The following is a 10772-nucleotide window of genomic DNA, read 5'->3' as shown; positions in this document are numbered from 1 at the left end:
GACATTTCATTGTTGTTCCAAATGACATCGACCCGATTACATAATGAACAAATACTCATGGCGTACTTTCGTAATAATGGACCCGTGAAGATCCGGGGTAGAATAGATCTTCAGCAACCCATGCTTGCCACAAAAGGCGACTATGCTTGTCGTAAGAGGCGACTAACGGGATCGGTTGGTCAGGCTCGCTGACTTGGTTGACACATGTCATCGGTTCCCAATTGCGCAGACCAATTGCTCATGCTGTTGATCACTGGATTGTCTGGTCCAGACTCAATTATTTACAGACCGCCGCCATATAGCTGGAATATTGCTGAGTGCGGCGTAAAACTTAACTCACTCACTCACTCGTAATAATGTTCGTTTATATATGCTGACTTACAACTGGGTGAGAAATGTTCTTCAACAACCGATATCGTCAGAGGCGACTATGTGATCGGGTGGTCAGACTTGGTTAACCCGTGAAGGTCCGGGTTAGAATGAACCTTCAGTAACCCATTCATGTCGTCCTATCCAAACTTACTCAAACCGATGTTAAATATGTAAATCACGGGGTTGTCTGGTCTATTCTCGATTAACCCGTGAAGGTCCGGGTTAGAATGAACCTTCAGTAACCCATGCTTGTCGTAAGAGGCGACTAACGGGATCGGGTGGTCAGGCTCGCTGGCTTAGTTGACACATGTCATCGGTTCCCAATTGCGCAGGTGGATGTTCTTGCTGTTGATCACAGGATTGTCTGGTCCAGACACGATTATTTACAGACCGCCGCCATATAGCTGGAATATTGCTGAGTGCGGCGTAAAACTAAACTCACTCACTCACTATTCTCGATTACCTACAGACCGTGGTCAAATAGCTGAAATATTGCTCAAAGCGGCGTGAAATAATGACAAACAGAAATACAGACGGTTTAACGAAGGTGAACAGTATCAGCTACATTTTTCAGGCAAATCACTACGATTTGAGACATAATGTCTGATAACGCCCCTCGTTAAACCGACAGGTCACAATACTGTATTTAAAAACAACAATCGACTGGATCTCAGAGCCTGTTCGCGGGACGCTACCAACTTGTCTACTGAACTGTCACACAATCTCCTTATGAAATAACCTTTGTCGGTTTATGTCAAACGGAGACAGGCAACCATGTCTATTAAAGCTCAAATGAGGACTAGTCTTTTGTGTAGACAAGCGAGGCGTTCTTGGGGGATTTATTTCGGGATAAAAATATTTACTTGATATCGGATATCACCCTCCTATTGCTTGGAATACATATGTAATATAAACCCATTAGCGGTATCTGCGTGAGGAGTCCAGAGTTGTCTCCCCAGACGTGATTTGTTTGTGTAGAAACTGACGTCACGGTTGGACGTACACAATATATTTCAGGTGAGTAAATTTACTTAGTTTTATTTTCATTTGCAGTACATACTAACTTGTTTAAACATAATCCGTTAGCAAGTAAAGATATGTGTACAAGGACATATGTAAACAAAATACCTTTTATATATAAGAACTGACGTGAATATTTGTTTGCTTTTATGGAGGTTGTCGTAACGTTTTGTTAACACTTGTGATGCTTTTGTTAAATCTAATGATCAAGTGTATACTTTTTCTGTCCGTCAGTGTAACTCGGGCTTGCGCCTATCAGTAAGGAATATCTACATATGCCATAAACTTAAACATCTTAACATATGCATGGCCATGCCTACTGAACAATATCATATAAACCGCGTGATAAATATAATTAAACCACGTGATGAATATAATAAAACGTCGCACGTAAGTAAGAGTATTACTTTGGAATACACTGCCGGACAAATGAAAGTATACACTTGATAATTTCCACTCTTTTCTTCTTATTACAGTGTAATGTGAAACTGCGGTCTAAATATCGCCTATAATTCCCATATCAAATACATCACTATAGAATAACAAGCTCATGTTTGTGTAAGCACCATCACCAATAGATGTAACACAATGTGAAGCTCGAATTTCAAAAACATTCCGTATTGTCCCCTCGTTACGTCTTTTAACCTATTAAATATTCACTTACAAAAGAAAGTACACACCTATTTTGTGATTTTTTTCAAAACAACGACGTAAATGTTATGAAAAGTATATTGATTATTACTTAAAGTCTCAAACATTTTGTATATAGTAACAAAACACCACAGGTGTCCTTTATAGTGTTTAGAGTGAGTGAATTTGGTTTCACGACGCTTTTAGCAAAATTCCAGCAATATCGCGGCGGGGACACCAGAAATGGGCTTCACACATTGTACCCATGTGGGAATTGAACCCTGGTGTTCGTGACGAGCGAACGCTTTAACCACTAGGCTACCCCACCACCCTTACAATGTAATGAGCACAGGTTCATGAAAATAATGATTTTGTTGAATTGCACGTGCACGTTATACGCCATCAGTATAAAGCTAAGTCAGTCGGGATTGATAATGATATACCTGTTATAGGCACACATCAAAATGTCAAGATTATCAGCAGCGGAGCAAGAACGAGCCATTGGAATGTCGATTCTAACAACAACCATATTGCCAGGACGGTCGTCTAGGCAAGGCATACCAGAATAGAAGCGACAAAACCCTTTCTACATTCAAAGAAATCTCTGCCAAAACCAGAGTTTATTGTACAATTGTGACAGACTATGAGACGTGTCATTGTCAACCAGACTGGCCGGACCTCTGGCGGTCCCGGAACTGGAAACTCGAGAAGATTACTATCCCCGGTGTATTTTCTATCCGTGTAATCGGAAGCTCACAGTGACGCCATCAGCATCAACAGCGTTGGGTCACCGCATCAGCAGGATCGCAGTGATGAAACAACTGCGTATGTCGGTCCCCGTAGCTATGGACCATCTCGGGGCACGTTAGTTACCCCTCAACATTGACTGAATCGTCTACGTTGGGCTCGGATGTGAGGCGCTGGCAACGTCGCAACTGAGTAGATATTTGTGGTGTTTGGGCAACAAAAATGTGAGAGTCTCAACCAAAACACTTTCAAAACATTTACAACGGTGGTTGTTGTTTTTTAAAATGACCCCAAAGCAGCAAGGTGCCTACTTTCTTTTATATGTCAGTATATGAGGTGAGGTGAGGTGAAATTGGGTTTCACGTCGCGCTGGAGAATATTTCGCTCATATGACGACGTGCATGCGTGTGTATGTGTATGTGCGGCTGCTGGTACTAGCCCAGACTTCAGCTGGTTTTATAGTGCTAGCCCACTGAGATACCATGCCGCAGTGAAGCATGAATACCCCACTCAGACACATTATACTGACTCCGAGCCGACCAGTTCTTGTTGTACCCATTAATGCCGAGCGCCAGGCAGGGACCAACAAGTACCATATTTTAACGTATGACGCGGTTGGGGATCGAACCCGCGACCTTCCGCCTCCGGGCGGACGCTCTAACCACTACACCACGGAGGCGGTGTGTCAGTATATGAAGTTGAGTTCGACATGTCCAAAATACAGTCTTTTGAATTCCAAGGATATAATTTATTGGACATTACGTTTGACATTTACAAGGAGATCAGGCTTGCCTGGGCTCCCGGGAGCTTTCCTCTCCTTCACGGTTATCTCCCCTGCCTATTGTCAACAAGTCACCTTCTTTTACATATACATTTATATAAGAAGACAAATCCCCGTGACATAATAAATTTACAATTAGTCTTTATGTAACACCTCGAGGTATTTACCTGCGCGTTAACAATGTCACTAACCCGACACAATGTAAATAAATCCCTCACGCCACAATAAATGATCAGTAAACAGTAACGACCCTGCTTCTCGCTGTAACTTTACCTACAGCCATTCAAACATTTCGCGAGGAAGGGTCCCAGGAGCGGTGTCTACCCTCTAAGCGTTCGAGCTACCTACGCGGGCTGGGTAGATCGGCGTACCTGTAGATGGGGAGATAAAACAGGTTACCTGCCAGGTAGATTCACCTACATGTTGAAAACTTACCTGGTCAAGTACACACGGTAAATTACAGGTGAGTAATAATGAGGATATCACTCAAGTAAGGTATGTTATTTATCGATAGTTCCAATATATGGTGCGGTGTGTTCATATAGCAGTGACGTGCATTAACATTAGCGATTAATGGATTGAATAAATACAGATTTTAATTGGCCAGGTGCACATAGGTACATATACGACAGAAGAGTCTATACTGCTCTGGATATAGAATAATAAATGGCAGCGTAGCGTTGTGGCATGATTGTTTTGACGACCCAAATAAATATTTAATATTAAATTTGATAGTGAGATATTATTGATATGAAGTCAGACGTTCATATTCACATTTTGACATTCCTTATGAGATATTTGATTAAGACGTTAATCCTTTTGTGTATTATCGATTTCCGACGGCGCTCCGTGGGGAGGTTAAGATATCCTCAGAATGGATTATCTGGTAGATAAGCAGGCATATCCCATGCAGAGTTATTCTTTGGCATAAACATGCTTATAATATTAATAAATACATAACCGGATCATACAGTGCTGACTGCACTTGTTTGTTGGCATTGCAATGGTGTTAACGTTTACTATAACGAAACAACGCGTCTCGCTGACAGGTACAGTAGACAGCATTCGCCATGTCTGCAGTAGACAGCCTCGTCATGTTTGACAGGTATCGTCTATCCCTAAGTCTTACCCGTGAAGATTTGGGTTAGACTTGGTCTTCAGCAACCCATGCTTGTCGTAAGAGGCGACTGACGGGGTCGGGTGGTCAGGCTCGCTGACTTGGTTGAACCATGCCATTTCAGTTGGTTAGATCGATGTTCATTATATCAATCATTGGATTGTCTAGTCCAGACATTTTACATACCGCTGTCATAAAACTGGAACCTTACTGAGTGAGGCGTTAAACAACAAACTAATCAGAATGAGGTAATTTTTTTAGATCTTCTTACCCAGAAGGTTTCAACGTTAACATACGTGTAAAAATGTCCATGGCGTTAAACATTCTCATCCTTAAATCAATACTTGAACCCCTTACAGGGGCGGGGATGTAGATGTACCCTGCTGCCCAACATAGAGGGTGACTAAGTGGTCCCCCGGGTGACTGACGAGCGCTTTGGACGAATTGTCTTCAAACCTCAATTGATACGGTGCACTTCTCTGACATGCGAGTTGTACTATCAAGATTTCAAAATTCTCACAACAGTGTGTGTTTATCTTTCGTTTTACGATGCGTTTAACAGTATACTGGGAATTGCAAGGCTGGATGCACCAGGAATGGGTTTTACATACTGTATCCTTGAGGGGAGTCGGACTCGGACCTTAGGCGTGACTAGCAAACGCTTCAAACATTTGGCTAACTCGTCGTCCGTACTGCAATATAATACATTACTTACAAACTGCAGTGTATATGCCATTCAAATAAAAAACGTTTCCTACTTAGTAAAACTTTGCTCTTAATGCCACACTTTTTACAAAACATTTATAAATTGATCAATGTAAAATAATTATTTAATATTATCTTAAACTAACTGTCTAAATAAATGTCAACCAAACAAATAAATACATTTCATTAAATGAATAATGAATATTGATTGAAACAAGGTCGAACTCTGCCATAGATTTTTCCATCAGACTAAAACCGTTAAGATATGATTCTTCATACTGACATGCACGCTAACCCCACTGTAACCTAGGTCCTGACTGTGTTGGAGTTTAAGCGTGAGACCTTGATAAGAGAGCAGGGGGTATTCTGTCACCCTGTCTCACACCACGCTTCCGCCACCGGTGTTCAAGAGGGTACTATAATGGCATGGGATGTTGGTAGATGCACCTTCCATGGCAAAAGCAGGTAGGATTACCATGGATCGCGGGGGTGGGGAGGCGAGAGGGCTGGGTGGAGACGGTGTATGTGGAACGTGTGTTATGAACGTAAGCCCCAACTCAACGACAGTATGTACATATCTGACGGCACGTTGAGTCTATTTATATAATTATTTTATGTTTATTAAAATGCATTACGGGATATGAAAACATATTTAGATATGTTACGAGTGTGTTAAGTAATAATTATTCTTTGAACTATGTGTTATATTTGCTGTTAATATATAATGACACAGCAGTATTTGAAACCTCTAAATGTGTTTAACATGTAAATACTTCCTTTAAGTCGTCAATTATAATTTGTTTGCCAGTATTTAACATTATAAACAGTAACGTATTTCACCTAGTTACGGACACTGTAACACGACAAGATTGGTTCTGTATATATTACATATATCTAGCTTCATTCGTGATAATAATTGATAGGCGGGGATGCAACACATTTTCGACAATTACTAAAAATGAAAGTTTTTGGTATCAACAGGTAAGCGTGCCATACTAAGTCTCCAAACGGGGTTGCTACCTGACCTGTGTCGGCTAGATGTACACAATATGATAGCCTGAGCTATGAAACGGTTGTTTGACTTGTAAGATCATGTAACATAAATGTAACGAGTCCATTGTAAGGTTATAATCTAGGATCTGTGCAACAATATGAGGCATGGCTTACCTTTGTGGCCAGCCTGAGCGGTAGCATGCATGGGTTTGACAGACAAAAGAGAACTGGGCCGTGGCTGTTTTCTTGTCATATAGCAGAATTATCAGGAATATTATCAAGTTCAAAAGAAATACCGTGTGATTTGGAGATCATCGTTGAGGTTAATCAGACACGGCAGTTTATGCACGTGACAGTGACGTTCAACAGATCTACCAATCTAAAATATAAACGATTCAGCGATCTGCTGTGGTTGAGCAGTGATCATATTCCAAACAAGTATTGTAGATATATGTAAATTTCAGTGGACTGTTGTATATTATTTCAAATCTAACTTTTGCGTTTATCAGAATGTTTAAGTGTGCTGCCTCAGTAACACGGTTAGGACGTATAGATGATAATGATTCCATTGGGGCTTCCGGTATGCTAATTAATTATACTAGAGCAGACGTTGTCTCACATTCTCCCGACAAATTCTACAATTATCGCTTAATAATGCCGGGAGGGATTCCAATGAAAAGGGGTTCGCATCCCGGTTTCCAGGTTTGCCAGCACCAAACCCGTGTTCGTAGTTTTGTTTTCCTTGGTGGTAAACACGTAGGACCTGCACACCGTGAAATAACTCGTAGAATGTTCAAAGATTCGTTAAATCTCAGCCACAACCTATTCAGGTAAACTTTGCGGAGAACCATTAGTGCATATTACAATTTAATTGTTTTCCAATATGTTTCATCTTGATAGAAACATATAAAATGTCTATAACATGTCCAAAATATGCAACGTTACCCGTGCCATGGTCAGTATACAATGTATCCATGGAATATTTGTACAGTCCAGTACAACGTATGCTGAAATTATTTGATAAATAAAGGGACAAAACCATTTGCATAATTCTTGAAACAAGAAGCAGTTAATGAAACATTGTAAACCCTACTATTTAAAATAGAATGGGATACTCCATTCTTTAGTGATGTTATTGGGAAACAATTTGTATAATTATATAAGAACTAAAACAAACACGATCATTCCACATTCAACGTGTTATGGAGTTATGCAAACACGCCTGACAGGTTCAATGTGGAGCCTGGCAGAAGCTCTAGTATTTAACGTGAGTGAGTGAATGAGTTGGGGTTTACGTCCCTTTTAGCAATATTCCAGTAATATCACGACGGGGGACACCAAGAATGGGCTTCACATATTATACCCATGTGGGGAATCGAACCCGGTCCTATGCGTACACAGGTTAGATGACATACAGCCTATTACAGTATTGTTACTACCGTTGCTATGGTGGGTAGCCTAGTGATTAAAGCCCTTGATCGTTGCACCTAAGACATGGGTTCGATTCCTTAACGTGTGAAGCTCATGTCTTGTGTTTTGTGATTTTGCAAGAGGCGGCTTAAGCCCATATTCACTCACCACTACCTCTACTGTAACTCCCTCTCTCGTCTTTGCAGATTCAACATGATGCTGACCTCTGGGGAGAACACGCGACGGGAGGATGGTGGCGTGTACAAATATGACTCTGGCCATCCCGACTTTTACCGATGCCCTGTCTCCACTCCCGCCACCAACAGCAAACGACCATTGGACGATTATGATCCAATCACAAACACTATTGCACCGGAACTACATGACAGGAAGTCCGTGATTGGCTTCTCCCCACCGTCAGTCAGCAGGAACAGAACACGTGACGTCCAGAATCCAATCAGAAAGAACGTTGAGTATTACTTCGTAGATAAACATGTTCAGAAACACGAAGCTGAACAAACTAACACATTTTGGTTGCAATCACTGTGTGCCCAGCCAGTGACTGAGATTCTTGGGAAGTACAGACGGAAGTCAGACTTTCAAAGGACTCGGTATATGTGGTCCAAGACATTCTCGACACCTGGGGAACGAGCCTTGTTACAGGCTTGGAGCACCAACACAACTGCTCCGCACCGTGCTTCCACGTCGATGGGGTCAAGGACACCGGCAAGTCAAATACTGACCTACTCACGGGAAATGAAAGTTAGTAGCGAACCGTCAGTTACGTCCCCTGCCAAATCCGAAGTAGATGGCAGTACTGAAGAGTTACGTTCCTTTCACAGATCAACATCCGGTTGTGCACGTGATCAGTCTAGACGTACTCCTCGAACTGTTACCCAAGATTCCGCCACGGTTAGAATTGATACCGGTCAGGTTGAAGACGTACAGACGTCGAGGATGGCGTTGAATGGCGGCACAGACGGACTTCCCCAGCTCTCGGGTCAGCAGAGTCGTCGGAAAGGGCAAATGGTTCTTCAACAGCGGAAGTACTTCAGCGGTAACCGGAAGCACCCCGCTATACCGCATGTCCAAACGCTGAATCCAGTCAGAACTGACGACATTGCTCAAAGCCCTGACGTCATTTGTCTCGTGCCTTCTCAACGATCTGTGTCACCTGTTGCAACACCACGTGACACAGTTAAATCGCGTGTTTCATCTTCACGGGAACTCGAGAGAGTTGGGTCGGCTTACTCAACATCTGACATTGACAAAACACAGGTGAAGTTCCCACTGATTGTCAGCACAAAGACTCATACGGATGCCCCAGAAGAGGGCTAGAGCCGATGGTCTGCACAATATTTTGCAAATGAATATCCAAATCTTGTTCATGTTGATGCTTGTAATTGAATATCTTCTGACGAAATGACACCTGCATAAAACATACATTAGAGTGTAATTATCAGTCGACTCATTTTAATATTTAGAATATCGTGCACATTGCATACGTTCTATGTACAGCTGTTGGTCCTGGTGTCAATGGACTACAATTTAATCATGTAGTCAATATCAATCATCGGTTTGCATTCTCCAAACTCGATTTTGTACAGACTGCCATCAAAGTTCTGGAACATTGCTTAATTCTGTCTTCTATAAACAGACAAACAACCGTCCTTTCCACTGAAACATAAATATTTCCATAGACTTTATATATTTTATTACAGCCACATATCAACATTCAGCTGAATAAAAAACCACATATCAGCATTCAGTGTTCACTGATAGGGATTTGATTTGCGTGATTTTTCAAACATGCGTTTTATCAACATCAAACGTATTTTTTACGCACATGGTCCGGTTATCAACAGAAGGATGTAAAATTGGTCACGGTGCATCATGTGAATAAAATCTTATCAACTGCTCCCTTCCTTAAGTAATTATCGGTTATCTCATGACAAGTATATTTGACTTACCTTTGCGTGTGTTTGTAAGATAATTCGCCACTTTGCAAACACCTGGTATCATCACTATTTCATAGCGATTGATAAACAAGCACGTAGGCTATTTTCGGAATCGTATATGAGTTTTATCACTCTTATTTGAATTATTCTTATCCGAAGTTCACAAACTGGGAAAATATGAAGGCGGCCTTTCCCTAAAACGCTACCAATTTGCGTTAACGATATGTAGACGTTATTCAAACACCACTTTCTCCTGACATACGAGGGGCTATCAAAACGTTTTGAGCCTAAAATATTTAGATGTAGAACAGCGATGCAATCCCATTTATTTCTCAACATAATCGCCTTATAAGTCGATGCACTTGGTCCATCTTGTCTGCCAGGCATTTACGCCTTGTCTATAGAAGTCATTTTCCTGGCCCTGTAGCCACGTGCCCACAGTTGTAGTGAGTAAATGATCATCCTCGAATCTCCTACCACGCAGGTGCTTCTTCAGATTAGGAATCAGGCGGTAGTCACTTGCTGCCAGGTCTGGAAAATAGGGTGGGTGAGGTAGGATTTAACATATATACGTTCTTCAACAGTGGCCAGTGCAATACGAAACACTTCACTAGTTTGCCACGGCGCTTCTCCTTGATGGACTGTTTCATTTTCTTCAGTAGGGTACCATAATATTCAGGGAAGTTCCTTGTGGAAGGTAATCTACGTGGATGACGCCTTGGTGGCCATAACCTTCGATATGGACGACTTGAACCTCTTGGTAGGAGGAGACTTGGCGTGTTTCCATTCCATGGATTCCTGTTTGCTCTCAGAGGAATAGTGATGAATCCACGTTTCATCACAAGTAACGAACCCAAAATGAACATAATCTGGTTTTTGTTTATATCTTGTTCTGACCCGTGAAGATCCGGGGTAGAATAGGTCTTCAGCAACCCATTCTTGTCATAAAAGGCGACTATGCATGCTCGTAAGATGCGACTAACGGGATCGGGTGGTCAGGCTCGCTGACTTTGTTGACACATGTCATCGGTTCCCAATT

At 41.8% G+C, this 10772-nt stretch overlaps 1 protein-coding gene across 1 annotated transcript; it reads left to right on the top strand.

Annotated features, from left to right (window-relative positions):
- The first annotated feature begins 3897 nt into the window (after positions 1-3897).
- On the top strand, positions 3898-9237 carry LOC124273993. The gene is made up of 2 exons (XM_046709329.1): positions 3898-4013; positions 7982-9237. The coding sequence occupies exon 2, from the start codon at positions 7989-7991 to the stop codon at positions 9111-9113; it is 1125 nt and encodes a 374-aa protein (XP_046565285.1). The 5' UTR covers positions 3898-4013; positions 7982-7988; the 3' UTR covers positions 9114-9237.
- The last annotated feature ends 1535 nt before the right edge of the window (positions 9238-10772 follow it).

Source organism: Haliotis rubra, unplaced genomic scaffold (assembly GCF_003918875.1).
Source record: "Haliotis rubra isolate DU_JTF1 unplaced genomic scaffold, ASM391887v1 Scf1039, whole genome shotgun sequence".
NCBI lineage: Eukaryota > Metazoa > Mollusca > Gastropoda > Lepetellida > Haliotidae > Haliotis > Haliotis rubra.
This window is presented reverse-complemented; position numbering and strand designations above follow the sequence as displayed.

Excerpts from the sequence above, each read along its gene's own strand:
- LOC124273993 (XM_046709329.1), top strand. The coding sequence starts at position 7,989 with ATGATGCTGACCTCTGGGGAGAACACGCGACGGGAGGATGGTGGCGTG.